Source organism: Ambystoma mexicanum, chromosome 8 (genome assembly GCF_040938575.1).
Source record: "Ambystoma mexicanum isolate Mex_15411 chromosome 8, UKY_AmexF1_1, whole genome shotgun sequence".
Lineage (NCBI taxonomy): Eukaryota > Metazoa > Chordata > Amphibia > Caudata > Ambystomatidae > Ambystoma > Ambystoma mexicanum.
Window position 1 is genome coordinate 651,009,956 of NC_090929.1, and position 18,040 is coordinate 651,027,995.

The 18,040-nt window shown below is 47.0% G+C and overlaps 1 protein-coding gene across 1 annotated transcript in view; it reads left to right on the top strand.

Moving 5' to 3' along the window:
* EMC1 (ER membrane protein complex subunit 1) overlaps nucleotides 1-18,040 on the top strand; it is a 755,368-nt gene that overhangs the window by 186,300 nt on the left and 551,028 nt on the right. The window contains exons 8-11 of the mRNA XM_069610395.1: nucleotides 2,525-2,692; nucleotides 3,728-3,799; nucleotides 4,139-4,201; nucleotides 15,405-15,527. Coding sequence (XP_069466496.1) covers nucleotides 2,525-2,692; nucleotides 3,728-3,799; nucleotides 4,139-4,201; nucleotides 15,405-15,527 — 426 coding nt within the window. The remainder of the gene's footprint in view (nucleotides 1-2,524; nucleotides 2,693-3,727; nucleotides 3,800-4,138; nucleotides 4,202-15,404; nucleotides 15,528-18,040) is intronic.

Consider the following 18,040-nt stretch of genomic DNA (forward strand, 5'->3'; position numbering starts at 1 on the left):
AAAAGCATATATAAGGTTAATTTACTAACATGTGAATTGGTTGTTCCTCTTCCGCAAAAGTAATGCTGTGGGTTTCACTTTACTATTCCTGTTAGGATACATGTACGAGCGTACCCAATTGGGTCTTGCTTCCCCTGACTTGCTGTTGGCCTGCCCAGAACAAGCCTGCCTTAGGTTATACTTGCCTCTCAAGTTGCTGATGGCTCCTTTACAAAGTATATAAGTTTTACTTGGCTTCTGTTAGCTATGTGCCATCCTAAAACAAGGTAGTTATTGCTTACCTCAATCTGTGTTATTGATCAGAAAAGCAACTGTAATAGTATATTACAACATTAGGTTTTACCTGCCTAAAATAGCGCTGTGCCATTCATGAAAAGAGTTCCTTTAGGTGTAGCTGACCTTGGTCTGCCTGGGACGTCCAAAATGAGTGCAACGAGTACTTGCTTATCTTAGACTGTGTTCCACTGAGCTGAACAGCAATTGTATTTGTATATTACACCAAAACGTTCTTACTCACAGGTAGTAGAGGTATTCTGTCCCTTGAATCTGTGTGCCACTATTCAGAAAAGTATATTTGCAGGTTTGTTTACTATGCGATTTCCTTGAGTGTCATTGCATAACTGACAGGCCTACTACTCTTAAATTACTATAAAGTAATGTGAAAGTAACTTAGGGTTTTACTCCCCATGAATGTGTGGCCTATACTGAATGTGTATGATAGGGCTTGACTTACCACTGTTCGTTTTCTAACTAAGGTCTATGCTTTGGTCTGTCTACTTTAAGGCATAGTTTTGTGTTTTTCTATAATGTCTTTATATATAATGTGATGGTACTTATTTACCCAAGATTTACCTTGGTCTACTTGTATTTAAAGAAACACTCTATTTTTACATAGTGTTTCAGTGTTTCTTTGGACCATATGTGTATTACAATTTCTTTGTACCGATTCTACATCCCTCTCTCCCTAAGATAATTATAGCTGCTCTGTCTACGCTGCCATATACTCTGGTTGTACAGCCTTATATTAAGAGTGGCGTCTTGTACTGTCTCAGTTGAATGGTTTTACTAATCCCTTAGTTGGACTTCAGAAAAACTGCCCTAACAACGGGGAAAAAGGCACTTATGGGGGGAGTTAGGGGACCAATAAAAGAGGGGACATGTTGAGGGCCTGTGAGGACAGGGAAGACTTTTGATTTATCAAGCATTTTCTTCAGTTGGTGCAGGAATCGGCACACCGTTACACCAACCCAGGAATCTGCATAAATCTGAAATTGTTTCTGAGAAACTATTGTGGGACTGGGGAGTGTGTAAAAAAAAAAAAAAAAAATAAATAAAATAAATAAAAAAAATAAAATAAAACATTTTTTTTACACGTGCAGCAGTCACATCTACTAGGCAGGGAGTAATGGGTGTTTGCAGTGGCTACTGCTGAAGGTCATAGGTTGTGGGCCCTATATTAAAAACTACAGTTTAACAAAACCCTTGAAATATTGTGAAAACTTTAGTTAAGAGTTCAAATGATAGAGGCTTACCTCCACAAAACCTTTGAAATTCAGCAGATTTTGAAAGTGATGACCATCTTAGCTCGGCACTCACACAGTCCCCCCGCCACCACCCTGTTGCAAAACCCATGAGCACATCACATACATATAACAGGTGTTCACAATGACCTACAAAATTACATCATGGAGGACATCTATGGGGGATGCGAGTTAAGATAGTCATCCCTTCCCAGAGATGCTAAATTTCACTTTTTGCATTAAATCTGATCATCTTAACTCTCAACTAAATAGTTTTTATGGAATATATGTAGGATAATGTATTTCTTTTTCAGTTAAACAGTGTGTGTACTTTAAATGGATAAGTGTGTTGACTAATGGTACCTTTGTGTCGGCCTAAATCTGCTTCTTGGAGTTCAGCCTGACTGCTCTGCCACTCTACCATTTTAAGAGAGATTTGGCTTCCCTTTTTGGCTGCGGGGTCTGTCCAACCCACCAAAGGGTTAGTGGTTGTACAGACCCCAACAGAGACCTGTCCAGAACTGCCTAAATGTACAGCAAGAACAAACTTTGTTTGACTTAAGTCGATTGTCGCTGTTTCCCACATGTCTTGCTGTCTCAGTGAAGGGGCAATATTTGCCATTTGTGTTTGTGGCTTCACTACAGATGTTTGGGGTTCCGTTTCTCAGGCTGAATTGGTAGTCTTTTTTTGTCGGGGAACGTTTCCTGTGGGAGAGTGTTTTTCATGTATTCTTTAACAAGTAAGGTGGTATTTGTCCAACAGAGTATTACTATGTTGAGGGCCACTTGGTGCGTTTACTGGAAAGTGTGCATATTTTCTTGGTTGGAGAATTCCAGCATGATGAGACGGAATTTTCTTTGCATAGGCTTTGTATCTCTTGCTTGTTTACTCTGTGTAATTTGCTCCTCACCAAAGATATGTGGTGGGGTGTGAATGAAGAGGGTATTAGAAGCTTATTTTTTATTTTGCTGACGTTTTTAGTCTGTCCTTTTCTCAACCATAGACTTTGGCTCTGGACATTACGGAGGAGGTCCGCCCGCTCATCACCACCACCCAGCCCAGTGCAGCCAGTGCATCCAGACCACAGTTCATCCTGCGGCTGTCCCCAAGTCACTTTACTATGATTCATTACCAAGATGGGCTCTTCAGCAACCACAAAGATTTCCCTCAGGTACCTTCTGCCATCACCCCAGCTGAATCCACAATTTGCCTGACACATGCTGTTAAACTTGGTGTCATTACTCCAATGGCTGCTACTTAACGTAGAATGGTTAGTCTTCAGGGGCTAGTTTGGAATCTGCTTGCTTCACAGATGAGAAAAACCTCTCCCCTGTAACCCCCCCACCACTTTCGAGCAACCCATCATCCCATCAAAGATTTGTGCATTTGCTCTTTGTTTAAAATTATGTTGGTTGCATCTGTTTTCTCAATTCAAGACCATGCTCTTTTGTTCTGAGGCTGGTGCATCAGTCAACCTGGTCTGATAACTTAATCCATTTGGGCTCAGGGCAACGTACAGTAGTTTTGATGCATGCTTACAAAGGCTCACTGTTTCTGGTGGACTCTTAACGTACAGATGACTACTGAGACTACACTTGTAAATTTGGAAGAACACAAGGAATCATTCCATGACATACAAATGTCCTGGTAGAGGTGGCCCGCTCTGCATATTGCTGACATGATACATTGCAGCTTCATTCACAGCAGAGGTTAGTTGAGTGTAGTAACCACAAATCTCACCTCTGAAATGTCCACACTGCACTTTGTCAGAGTTGCGTGTATCTTCATGACGGGTCCCGGTCTTGTATTCCCGACGGTCAATGTGCCTCATGCTAAGCAGATCTGAAGACACAAAGACACATGCAATCAGTCTCTGGTGCTTGTTCACCGGAGTAGTCCAGTTGAATAGTACCCACTGCTTACAATACTTGTTTTGCTCCGTCAAACCATCCTGATTGACTATAATAGCCAGCTCCTTCCAGTGAGAGTGGAGACCCAGTTAAGCTTCTCAGAGCTGCTTTGCCAATCCTGATGAGAGATGACACTTAAAGGCTCTTCACTGGTCTGGCTCTGTTAATAAAAGGTAGTTGAATCTTTGAGGCCCCTCTTGATTCTGACGAAAAGTCACATCTGTTGGGAGGTTTTTTTCATATTGCAATATTTTCCTACTTGGCAAGGTTCTTTTTTTTTTATCGCCCTTTTCCAGGTATCGTTGGTAACTTTTGCTACAACCGCAGAGAAGACTGTTGCTGCTGTTCTCCAGTGCAAGAGCGATGAGGTATGTTGTGGAAAACGTTGATCACAAGCAAGATAGTGGCTGTACATATGTCTGGGATTTCAGCCTGGTGCTGCTGTTCTTGGTTTAACTACTTTGTAGTGGATGGAAATGTTGGCAGTGGCAGAAAGATCAGTGAAACTCCAGAAAGTCAATGTCGGTGGGAAATCTGCAAAGGTTGGGGTCAGCCCTATCCTATGCAGGGCTGGCTCAATTAGGGATTTCAAAAGATGCCTCCCTCTATGTGGGTTTGAGGCAATTCTTTTATGCCAATTGTGCAAATTCCTTGCCCATTGTTCCTGGCTGGGGCAACACTGCTGAATCTGACTTCTCTTTCTGCAGGGGCAGACCGTGGACCCGGTTGATGACAGGCTCTATGATGTGGAGGACTCCATGGGTCCCCAGGTAAGACTGCAATGCCCAGCATATTCTCCCAGCACTTTCTCTTTTATGAAACCTCTGTTTATTGTACTGAATGAAAACCTCCATGCTGACGCTCTAAAATGGATCACACATCATCTAATTTAATATCTTGAGTACACTTCCGCTAGGAGCCAGAGCGCTTGGTTAAAACTTATTAGTTCCAGTGCCCTGTGATTGGGTGTAGCACGACCTTGATGCTCCTAGTCACCCAAGAATTTGAACCAGTCTTATTTGCCAAAATGCCATACGAAGTCGAGAGTAGTAGATTTTATAAAAGAAGTTTATCCTTTCTCAGCTGTACACAGACGACCAATGCTAGTATCTGAGTTACAGATGGATTTGTGAAGTCGCCTTAGGAGAATAATGTGTATGCTATAAACGCCGGAGTAAAATTCTATTGAACAATCTTCTGATAGGTTAAACAGCAAATTAAGATTTCCCCTGCACTGCCCCCAAAATGCTGTAACTTGATTCTTTAAAGCAACTGACACTCACCCAACTTCCTTTTGTTAAAAATACTGAAATCTCCCTAATTTAGAACTTGCTCTCTTGGAACAAAATTACCTACTGATACATGTACAACAAGGTGTTTACTACTGTTTCTGACTCCTCATGCTTTGCCAATTTCTATATTCTTTCTATTGATAATAATTAGTTTGGGCTATTTGGGTGTCGCTTGCATTCAAGTACTGATTCAAGTACAGATGGGGAGTAATGGCATATGATGAGGTACCTAGAGGAAGGACATTTGAGGAGGGACACAGTGTGTAGGTGTTTGGTCATGCGCCAACCGATTGCCTGCCCATAGCTGTTAGGTTAGATATTCATATTTATGCTAAATCTCCTCATCTGTGAAACCCCAAGCACTTTCTGAATTTGTGGATTATTTTTCTATGTTCCTGACTGGGAATAATTTTCCCCCACTCATGCTTTCTTTTACTCTTTTTATGGGTGTCCTTTTTATGACTCTCCATACTTCATTATTGGAATGATACTTTCCTATAACTTTTTGGGCATCTGCATGTTACTATTGCAGCACACAGCACTTTTTGTGCAGTGTTGCTGGGGAGCCCCTTGTGCTTCCCTTTTTATTTTCTCTTGGGTTGCTTGTGTGAACTAATGTTCCCAATGGTAGAAGGATACTTTGTATCCTTTCTACAATCCCCATTGTGAGATCAGCACACTACTACTTATGTGGAGTGCCGAGGGGTTACATAGTATCCCCTTTCTCAACATTTCTGTTACAGTTCCTTATTTACCTTGCGGAACACATGTTCTCAAGGGTAGAGAGATTTTTATCATCCCTACATTTTTATATTGCGAGATCAGCACGCCCGACCTTATCTGTATTGCTGAGGGGGTTCGGATCCCCTGCATCCCCTTTCTCACAACTCCTGTAACATTTTTGTTAGCGTCAAGCATACCTTTATGGCTGGTGGCAGTGGACGTGTTCGACAGACTTTTGTGTAATTTATACTCGTAGGCTGTCAAACCAGTCACAGTAATGCCCAGAACGGTCTCCATTCATCTAGAATTGTGGCTTCCTTCTTTTATTGCCATTGCAATTGCAACCAGTCCTAGCTGGGAGGCTGGCTGTCCTTGAAGGACAGCTACCCCCAAAGTCTGAATGTAGCATGTGTGTTGATTGGCTGGGTTCACAGATAAATGGCCTGAATTATTAAGCTGAAGATAAGTCGACCACTGGAGCTGATTCCGATGAGGAAGAAGATGAGGCTGCTGCAGCTGATTCCAGCGACCAGAGATTCCTGCTTTGTAACCGCTGCTTGTGCCGACTCCTTTTTCCATGACTGAGAAGTGCCAAAAATGACGGCTTCGACCCTAGTGGGACCAATCGGTCTGAAGAAGACCTGCATTTCGAACCATCCTATGACGAACTGTGACCTTCACCCTGGCACCTTGAGGCTGACTGATTTGCAACATCTTCTCGTGAACAAATCTCACAAACTTTGTTGGGCTCCTGTTGGACCTCCAGAAGAAAGATTCCACTTCTTGAAGTCCTCTCACCAGAGTGCTGGACCAAGACAGCGAGGAGAATTGATCGGACAAACTTTCTTCATCTGGTACCTTGAAAAGGGTGCCACATCCACAGAGCTGTGAGAAGCACCAGAGAATCCTCTGCTGGGAGCCTTTCCTCTCGACTGCTGCTGTAATTCCCCCTCAACTGTCCTTTCTTTTGTCCCCATGACCAAGAAACCAGAGACCGTGTCCTGTGCTGCTGCATCGTGAAAGCGTCCATCGTCAAACTCTTCAGTGCTGAGGCACTGTGTGGTTTGAGGTAATACTTACCTAAAGTCTTTGTATCGCTCCTGTGCGGCTAGGGCAGTGGTTTATGTAGTTGGGAGTTCGGCCATACCGTTCGCTCAGGCCTAACGCTGGAACACATATTGGGAGCTTTCTACAAAGTCCCTGAACACCACTACTAAATCTAAAGTATGTTACTTGTTTGATGAGAAATCCTCTGGAACTCTTGACTTTTCTGCATTTGTGCCTTATCCTGTTCTTCCTACGGTTAGCCACCAGTGTCCCCCTTCTGCCTCTGAGAGTACTCATGCCCTAGATGAACAAGTTACTTTCTTACCTGGTAACGTTCTTTCGATGGGATGGTCCGACGACGTATTCCATATCTATGACATGTAATCACCACAGCTGTGCTGCTTCGGAAACTTTTTCGGCGTCTGCGTCCTGCGTCGATGACGTCGATGCGCCGCCGTCGAGGACCTCCTCCGACGTCCGACGTCATCCGATGTGATAAGTAGGACGCACGACGCCAGTAGCCTCAGTTGTAGTTTTTTCCCCCAGAACGTGTGACATTAGTCAACTGCCAGTCCGACACAAAGCCTTGCGGAACGTAAGCTGCAATCGCAACAGAAATTCTGCAGCGGGGAAGGCAGGGTGGGAGCGATATGGAATACATCGTCGGACCATCCCATCGAAAGAACGTTACCAGGTAAGAAAGTAACTTGTTCTTCGAGGGGATTGGGTCCTCCGACGTATTCCATATCTATGACAGACTCCCAAAGCAGTACCAAATCAAGGAGGAGGGAAAGAATTTAGAAACAAAATTTAGAATAGCCAATCAAATAGCAGAGCAAAGGACCGCCTTGCCAAAGGCCAGATCCTGCCCTCTGATGGAATCGAGGGAATAATGCTGTACAAATGTATGTACTGAAGCCCAGGTGGCAGCATCACAGATGTTGCGAATAGGAACACCCCTCTGCAGGGCAGTAGATGCAGCCACGCCCCTGGTAGAATGGGCCCGCAAGCCAGCCGGTGGGTCCTTACCCGCCAAGCGGTAACACTCCGAGATGGCCAAAATAATCCAGCGTGACAAAGTCTGTTTCGTCACAGCTTGCCCCAAGCGCTTACCAGCGTAATCAATAAAGAGTTGATCGTCCACTCTGACCCGGGACATGCGAGAAACATAAAAGCTCAAAGCTCTCCTAGGATCAAGCCTATGGAGCCTCTCCTCTTCCTTACCAGGATGCGGAGGAGGATAGAATGCCGGAAGAACAATCTTCTGGGCCAAATGAAATTCCGTCACTACCTTTGGAAGAAAAGAAGGACGAACTCGAAGGACAACCCTGTCCTTGTGAAATACAGTGAAGGGTGGCTTAACAGAAAGTGCCTGTAACTCACTCACTCTGCGAGCGGAAGTAACCGCAACTAAAAACACAGTTTTCAAAGTCAACAGCCTCAAAGGGCAAGAATGTAAAGGCTCAAACGGAGCACCCATAAGAAACCTAAGAACAAGGTTTAAATCCCAACCGGGCACCAGGAAAGGCGACGGAGGGAACACATTAGTGAGCCCTTTCAGAAACTGTGAAATAAAGGGATTTTAAAGTAAGAACATTCTTCAGATGAGCGCTTAAAGATGGACAGCGCCGCCAGGTAACCTTTAATGGTACCCACTTGCAAGCCCCTGTGGGCCAAAGAAAGCAAAAAGGACAGAACCATGGGGATGTCACATGCAAAAGGATCCACATTCTGAACTCTGCACCAGTCGCAGAACTTACGCCAACGGCAACGGTACAGAGACTTAGTTGCGGGCCTTCGGGCCGAAAGCAACACCTCCATCACGTCTTCAGGGAGGTCCCAATCCCTATACCTCAACCTTTCAGAAGCCAAGCGTGAAGGTTGAGGGATCCGACCTCTGGATGGAGAACCTGACCCCCCTCCCGTGAGAGCAGATCGTCTCGGTAGGGAAGACGACGTGGAGGGCAGATGGACAAGTCGAGAAGGTCCGGGTGCCACGTCCTCCGAGCCCACGCCGGAGCAATGAGGAACATCCGGGAACCGAACTTCCGTAACCTCCGCAGCACTTGCGGGATGACGGGGACTGGAGGAAACGCGTACAGCAGCGGGAATGACCACTCCACCACAAACGCGTCGCCTAAGGCTCCTTTCGGAGGAAATTCCCGCGAGCAAAACCTCTCGCACTTCCGGTTGACACTGGAGGCAAAGAGATCCACTTGAGGGGTCCCCCAAAGGGCGAAGATCTCCAGGAGAATCTCCTGAGCCAACTCCCACTCGTGAGAGATCGCGCTCTGCCTGCTCAGAGCGTCCGCCGTCACGTTTTCGTCTCCGGCCAGATGAACTGCCGAGATCGAAACTTCCTGCCGGATGGCCCAGAACTCGAGCTGCATCGCCTCCCTGCACAGAGGAAGTGACCCTGCCCCCCCCTTTTTGTTGAGGTAGTGCATGGCCACAGTGTTGTCCGTCATGATCAGGACAGCCTTTCCTCGCACAGTCGGCAGAAAAGCCTTCAGGGCTAGCCTGACGGCCCTCAGCTCCAACAGATTGAAATGGAGTCTGGACTCCGACGGAGACCAACGACCGCTGACTGTCAGCCCGTTGGCATGAGCTCCCCATCCCGTGAGGGATGCATCCGTCACGATCGTCACCTCCGGCCAGGGTAGCCAAAATGGAGCCCCCTTCATCAAGTTGCCTTCGACGGCCCACCACAGAAGGTCCCGGGCGACCGAGGGCGGCACCTGAACCGGGTCCGACATCCTGCCGGAGGACTGCGACCATTGCGTCTTGAGTGCCCACTGCAAAGATCTCATCCGCAGGCGAGCCTCTGGCACCAGAAGAATGCAGGATGCCATGAGGCCGAGCAACCTCAAGAACTCGAACGCCGGGAGCGTCTGGGCATGCTGAAACATGTGCACCATCTGCTGAATGTGAAGAGCCCTCACCTGGGGAGGAAAACACTGCCCCAGGGAAGTGTCGAGCACTGCTCCGATGTACTGGAGCCTCTGTGTTGGCGTCAAAAGGGACTTCTTTAAATTGAGGGAGAAGCCCAGCCTGTGAAGGGAGTGGCAGGCGACGGACAGACGATCCAGGACTTGCTCGGGAGAGCTCCCCCTGATCAACCAATCGTCCAGGTAGGGGTAGACGTGAATCCCCCCTTGCCTGAGATGCGCTGCCACCACCACCATGAGCTTGGTGAAAACCCTCGGGGCGGAGGTCAAACCGAACGGCAGGACCCGAAACTGAAAGTGCGAGTCGCCAACCGCAAACCTCAGGTACTTCTTGTGCTTGGGATGGATCGGCACATGGAAGTAAGCATCCTTGAGGTCGAGTGACACCAACCAGTCCTGAAGCTGAAGGGCCTGGAGGACTTGAGAGAGAGTAACCATCTTGAACTTGTCCTTCCTGAGGAGTTTGTTCAAACCGCGCAAGTCCATGATGGGTCTCAATCCCCCGTCTTTCTTCGAAATCAAAAAATAAGGGGAATACCATCCCTTGTTCCTCTCCGCTACAGGCACCAGTTCTATGGCGCCTTTCTCCAGCAGGGCTTGAATTTCCTGCGCAAGGAGCGGATCCGGACACTTCAAAGAGAGGTTCCCCGGTGGATTGTCGCGAGGCCTGTGCCGAAAGGGAAGACAGTAGCCGTGGGTTATGATCTCCAGAACCCACACATCTGAAGTAATGGCACGCCACTCTACAAGATGCTGCGCCAGCCTTCCCCCAACCGGCGAACCATGGTACATGGCCTCATGACTGAGTAGGAGCGGCTGCGGCGTTACCTGAGGGCAAAGAGGCAACTGCCCGAGCGGCCTTGGCACCACGGGTACCTTGTCGTCCACCTCTGGTACCCCTGTGTTGGCCCCTTTGACTGCCAGCTCCTCTCGCTTTACCAAAGGACGAGTAATAGCGAAAGGAGCCACCCCTCCACTGCTGTCCCCTAGGACGAAAAGGCGGAGGTTGGCGAACTGCAGCGCCCAACGACTTCGCTGCAGCTTTTGAGGTCTGCAACCTCTCAAGGCTCTCGTCAGCCTTGCTGCCAAAAAGATGTTCACCATCAAAGGGCATGTTGAGGAGCCGGGACTGCACATCAGGAGCAAACCCCGACTTCCGCAACCACGCAAACCTGCGTATCACGGTGCTCGCCGCCATGGACCTACTGACGCATTCAGCTAAGTCCAAACCCGACTGAACGGACTCACACATGGCATCCTTACCATCCTGGACCATAGCAAGGAAACCATCCCGTTCGTCCCCTTCGGGAATATGTTCAGCCGCTAACGCAACACAGTTCCACAGAGTGTGCGTGAAACGCGACAAGGCACAAATGGAGTTGGCCGCCTGAAGCGCCATACCACCAGAAGAAAACACCTTCTTCGCCCAGCCATCAAAACGTTTGTCGTCCCTATCAGGAGGGATGGTAGGGTACGACGCCTGCTTTGCCGGGGCCGTGGCCGCCTGCACCACCAAACTTTCCGGAGAGGGGTGCCTGGTCAAGTAGCAGGGGTCGCCACTGGCTGGACGGTATTTTCGCGACAAGGATCTGCCCACTGCCGGGAGACCCTCCGGAGCAGTCCAAGCCGCCGCCACCCTACGCTGTAAAGCCATATGGAACGGCAGTACCGGGTCAGTTGGGGGACCAACATCAAGGATGTCCGTCAGATCATCCTGCACAAACTCCCCTGGGGGAGCAGACCATCCCAGATACTCAGACACCCTAGCCATAAGGCGCCGGTATGAGGAATCGGCATGGGAGCCAGGCTCAGGCCGACCAAATTCCACCTCCGGAGAGGTGTCCAGTCCACTGGCATCATGCAGCGACTGCCTCAAATCGTCAAATTGACTATGGCCCGAGACAATGTCATCCGGCACCTGACTAGGAACCAGGCCATCCGAATCCTCATCCGCCTCTGAAATATAATCCAAGTGGTGGAAAGGCACCAGAGAGTGCCTGCTCTTAACCAGAGCCTTCCTAGGGGGAACACCCGAGACACGGGGCACCTCCGACACGAAAGGCGTCGATGGCGTCGAGCGAATCGGCGCCGACGTCGAGAAAACCGGCAACGGCGCCGAGAGGATCGGCGTCGACGTCGAGGAAATCGGCGTCGACGTCAGATGCAGCGCCTCCAGTATCGGCGGCGTCGACACAGCCCTCGAAGCCGGAGCCCCGAGCGTGTCCCTCGACGACCTGACCGTCGACGGCTTCGACGACTTCCTCGGAGCCGGAGCCTCGAGAAAGCCTGTCGACGCCCTCGACGCCTCAGACGTCGATGTCTTCCTCGAAGACATCACAGGTGCACACGGTCTCGATCGCGTCGAGGACCGGGACCTGGAACGGGTACGGCGAGAACGAGCCCCCTTGTCCGAACGGGACCTCTCCCGTGACTCGCGCCGACCACTCTTGCGAGCGGTGGCTCTCGACCTCTCACGGCCGACCCCACTCGGGGGCGCGGACGGTTGAGTACCCTGCGACTCAAGAATCGCCAACATCTTCTTCCCGAAGGAAGCCCATTCCTCCGGCGTCGCACGGCTGGTGGGATAACCGACGTGCCGGGCAGAGTCCTCTGAAGAGGACCTGGAAGGCGACCGGTGTCGGCGCTTCCGAGAATGCCTCGAAGAGGCCGAGGAGTGGCGAGACCGACTCCTAGAAGAAGACCGACGAGACTTCCGACGATGACGCGGAGAGTCACCCCTCGAATCATCCGTCGAAAGCCCCGCCGACTTCGACTTCCGGGGCTTGGACACCCGACCTACCGACAATTTCTTCTTACGTTCGCGTAAGGCCTTGGACGTGAGCGACAGGCAGTCGACACAGTCATCCGTGTCGTGGGCCTCCCCGAGGCACCAGAGGCAGGCATCGTGCGAGTCAGTCACCGACATCTTGGACCCACACTCCCCGCACTTCTTGAAGCCCGGACGCGGGGTTGAAGACGAAGTGGAAGACATCGTCGAAGGAATATTCACAAACGAACAGGTTCGAAGAACCAGAAAGAACAGAACTCCAATGAGTCGAGGCTAGAACCGAGAAACACGAAGCAACACGTTCGCGGAAAAAACGGAACTGAGGCTACTGGCGTCGTGCGTCCTACTTATCACATCGGATGACGTCGGACGTCGGAGGAGGTCCTCGACGGCGGCGCATCGACGTCATCGACGCAGGACGCAGACGCCGAAAAAGTTTCCGAAGCAGCACAGCTGTGGTGATTACATGTCATAGATATGGAATACGTCGGAGGACCCAATCCCCTCGAATAGGGAAGGACTGCTAAAGGTGAGAACTCTGTACAGAAAATATAATGCGTGTTTCAAAGTACTTAATTGCTGTGAGTTAGTGCTGTAGCTGAATATTCCTGAAATAGAATAAGTGAAGTGTTAGTTATTACTTATCTGTGAATTGCTTGCTGCCATTTTGGAAAGTATTACAAAGTTATCTACTTACCTTTTGAGTTGTGTTCCACTCCTCTAGGAAGTAAAGTTGGTGTAACTGCATATTCCTGAAACAAAATAGGTTTTATTTATTTATTCCATTTTTAAAGCGCACTAAACCAAGGTCCCCTCAGCACTCCACATAAGGTTTGGTGTGCAGATATTGCCCAATAAGATAGTGACAAAAGGGTGTCCCTGCCCTGGTCCAATAAAAAGGAAAGCTCAATGAGGTTCTAGTACCACTGCACAGAAAGTGCTGTGTGCTGCAATAATAAAATGTAGATGCCAGAAAACATAGAGAAGCATAACTCCATTAAAAGTACCAAAAAGGGGTAAAAAGGGCTCACGTACAGAGTAGAAAAATGAGTGAGAATGGAAAAAGGTTCCACCAAGCAGCAAGGATTGGTGCGGGACTTACAAGTGGGGAGAATTTCCTTCAAGAAGGAAAATCTAGCCTACACGAATACGCTATTATTATCCTATTGAATCCTAATGGGAACCTTTAAATATTCCCAAAATTGTTTATTACTTTTCAATTATTGTTGAACATTTGTTCCTGGTATAGATTTGGACTGTTTAAGTTTAATTTTCAAATAGTTGATTTGACTTATCTTATATTGATTTGACTTATATTGCTGATGATTACTATATCATCTCTTCCCTGGCCTTGCCATTTCTTAAAAATTATATAGACTGCATGGCGGGTTTCTTTGTTTACATACTTGACTTGAGAGAAATGCACTTGCCCCTTGGTGTCTGGTGACAAGACACAATATTTACCAGTGCTTTGTTAAATGGTGCATGCCAACATAAGCACACTTAAAATTTTGTGCAATGCTGCCACCCAAAGTCCAGCCAGGCACAGTGAAACTTGTATTTATCCTTAACTGCAAATAGTTTATTTACAGTCAATGTCAAATAAGTTTCCAACATACCTACACTCCCCAGTGGGGTAGAGTACCATGCAAATGGTACTCTCCCTTCATAAAAGCGCCTCACCAATTCAAGTGAACTAGTACATTTTGCAGCCCGGCTCTCCCTTGTCATGATTTAGCCTTGTAACAGTGTATTAATGACTTAAAATGGGCCGCCTATTTTGTTTTTTATACATATGGTTTTACTAGTTGTATTCTTAGCTTAACTCATTTGTGTTTCAAATCCAGAAGCCCCAGAGGATGGCCATTACTTACACACCACAAAAAGACTTATTTGGGATCTGTTTAGAGCTGCGTGCACCCGCCAAACCTTTACGTTTGGGAGTACAAGAACACACACTCATACTTTACTTGGATAATGCTGTTGAAATGTTTGAAAATGAAACAATCTGAGGAAGTCGACATGTGATGGAACCTGTGTCTGTAATCATAGAATAGGGTTAGTGGGACAGGAAGACCACTGAATATGCCCTTTTCGGGTGGAGATGTGAATGTGGGGGGTCAGGTTGTGTTTTGGTGTGTGTTGGTGGGTGAGGGGTGGTTGGGGCTGTTCTGGGGAGGGTGTTTAATGGTATGAGGGTAGTGGGGGTCAGGGTGGGTGGTTGTTCTGGGTGGCAGGTGGCTTTTAGGGTTTGTGGGGTGTAAGCGTAAGCTGAAACTATTACATTGTAATACAGATAGGAGGTGGAATGTGAGGAGCTACACGCACAGCTTGTGCGTGTTTGTTTATATACCCACCCATTCATTGGCCATGGCCATTCCCAACCACTACCTGCCCAAAACCCATCCTACTGTGATCTGTTCTAGCTCTATCAAGCAGTAACTTCAAACATTGTGCTGTAAGGCCAGCCAGTGTTCTTTCTGAGTGGAGGGAATGGTTTAAATGTAGCTGTAAATGATCTGCTGGGAGAATGATTTAACTAAGTGTGCCTTCAGCCACTTGATTTATAAGCAGTATGTGTCCTTACATCTCTTCCTTGCACTGAAGTTCTGTTAAATAAGCATTGGCAAAGCCAAGAGTTTGGGCTTGTGCCATAGGTATTAGGCATTTGCCTATTACTGCTGTCAAATGCCCAGTTTACCACACCTTTTTTCAGCTCTTGCCATTTTATGGCATGGGGTACCATTATGACAGTGCATGACAAATGCCTAACAACTGCCTACACAAATGCCAAAACTGTTGGCTTTGCCTAAACCTGTGTTTTTTTGTTCTGATGAATAAAAGAAACAATAAATGTACAGAATTTTGTTTGCGGTAAATCTTTTTTAGCTTCCAAAAAAAGGATTGAAGAAAATCTATAACACACCCCAGCCTAAGAGCAGAGGGATATGTGTGGAACTTCTCTTGCTTCTTCCTTTGGAGAAATGAAAGTCTTTACAGATCAACCTTTGCCCCATACCCCCATTATGCTTACCTCTGTTAGGATTCTGGGGGGAGTAGTATCACTTTATCATCCTACCCATCCTCAAATCAGCAGCCGAGCTACAATGTTTTTTTGCATTTCACTGTGTTAAATGTATGTCAATTGAATTCTTTTTCTCTTTCTCCTGTTCAGGAATCTTTACTGTGTTCCAACCAGACGTACAACATCAATCTTTATCTGGCTGAGACTGGCCGCCGCCTGCTGGACACCAAAGTCACCTTCAACTTGGAGCAAGGATGTGCCAGGCCTGAAAAGGTGAGTGGTTTGGTGTAGGTGTTGAGATGGATTTCTGGAGTCTGGCCTGGTCGATAGATTTGAGGAGGCCACCCTAGTTATAGTGAACAGGGGAACTCAGTGGTTGGCCAAACACAGTCAAGGTAAGCATGGAGAGTGTTCAAGGCTTCGTCTCAGGAGAAGGTGAGTGAGGTCTGGGGTCCACAACGAGTCCACACAGTGAAGCAAACAATAATTCAGACAGGTAAGTATAAACATAATCTACATAAACTACAAAAATTAATCAAGCGGATAGTGATAGCGCACAATACTCAATCATCAAACATGTATACAGTCCCCTTTAGGTTTGTAGGAATGCACTCAATTACTTTGACAACTAGAAGAAGGTAAGAGTGATGCAGTAGAATGAAACGGTTCACATGGATGATGCCTCATTTTAGAAGTCCAAGCCCTATGATGTATGGGGCTTTGTGCCCAAAGGTCACAAAGCTTCTTCTTAGTAAAGGGGACAGGTGTAGGTAATTGTGGTGGTTGAAATTTTCTAGACGATAATCAACAAGTTACAGGTATGTTGAATATAATTTCTATCTCTCGGATACCAGCTTTTAGAACTGTCGATGAAAAAGCGAAGGCGCATGGAATAACCAAAGTTTATTCTAAGGGGAATGGGGAGGTGTTTGTGTTGCAATTACTTATTCGCTGACTCCAATTTACCCAAGTGACTAGGCAGGCTGACTGGGATTTGCTGGAGGTAGGTTTTCCAGCTGTTGGATCCGGTAGAAGATATCCAGAGGCTGCTGGCTCAAGGATTCGTCTGATCGGATCCAGGGGCAAAGTGCAATCCTTCGCGAAGAGGAAATGCAATAGGTACTGATGCAGACCTCTTTAGGACACTTCACCATACTGGAGAAGTTGAGTTTCAGCTATGTCTACTGCACAAGGGCGACAGCAGACGTCTTTCCAGTCGCGGTTGAAGATCTTGGGTAGCGGGAAAGGTTATGCGTAAACAAAGCAGTCACACTTAACGTAGGAGGGAGAGATGGCTGTAGAATCAGTACAATTAAATTGTAATACAAATGGTCCAAAGAAACACTATGTGTTGTAAAAAATGGTTTATTTAAATACAAGTATGCCCAGATAAATCTTGGGAGGAATAAGTACTATCTAAACACATTCTAGAAAAACACAACACTATGCTTGAAGGTACATAGACTGTTAGGCAAAGTTTGAATGCAGTACCCTCTGGAAACACTACAAACAACTGTGACTACAGTTATAGGCAACCCGACCTTTGGTATAAGCTTGTACTACACAGTATTGGTAGCGTGTTGAGCAGCCAGGTTTATCTCAAGAGGGGACATGTGAGCTGTATTGGAGTTACACACAGAATCACAATTACATGTATTCAAAGAAACTCTTACACTCAAGGTTTCTTGCATAAACAATAATGTATCGGTCAGTTATAAAGCCTTCTTCAGAAGGGAGCAATAGAATAGTAACACGCAAATATGCTTCAATACTGTACACTTTGAGTTTCTGAATCAGACAAGGCCCTTTGGGGATGGCCCACAGACACAACCTACACCCACAGGTGACTTCAGTAACAAGGGTGCTTGGGACATTAATACCTTACTGTTGGCTTTCAGAATACTCTTTAAAAGTTGGTAAAAGGCAGAGTTTACTCCAAAGCAGTTCACTAGAACAGTCATTCAATTCAATAGGCTAAGCCGAAGTCAATGGGCAAGTGTCTTGGATAGGATAAACCACTTCTGGTAATTAATGGAAAAGTCTTTGCACAAGTTCTTAGGAGCCTTTGAAGCAAAGAAGAATCAAATGTAGGGCCATAAGCTGATTAGACTTGTCAGTTGTGGAAGTTACAAGCACTTCTACAGTTAGAGGTAAGTTCTCTTAGATTTGTTTTACAGTACCTTGGTAAAGAAGAAACGATGCAGCTGATGACTTCTTTTCCTGTGCAGCTCTGCAGATCTCGTTGTGCCTGGGCCTCAGTTGTGGGGACAAGAGGGAGGACGTCGGGGACTGCTGCATTGGCACTGTCAAAACTGGAAACCTGCAAACTTTACTTTCAGTGGCTGTTTCACGTTTCAGCTCCTTGCAGTACAGCAAATGGCAATAAGCGCGTTTCCTGGCTGTCAAGGTGGACTGTCCTTGCTTCTGGGGTCCCGCACTCTGCTAAGTGGGTGGGGGGGGGCTCAGGCTTGGTCAGTCCTGCTTCGTGGGAGTCCAGAGGATCTTCCAAAAGCTTTAGGCCAGCTTAAAAGTAATTTCTGGAAAAAAGTTACCCTTCGGGTGTACTCATGCGCCCAGTGGTCTGAATATTTCTGAAATAATATTTTCTTCCACACGATATCAGTTATTTAAAGATGTATTGCCCTATGGTGATGACACGTGTTTCGACGTCTACAAAGTCTTTCTCAAATCAGGGCTTCAAAAATTAGTATGAAATGTATATTTATGTTTGAACATTCCCATTAAACCATTTGGTTAGGAAAATAAAATAAAATAGTACCATAGTT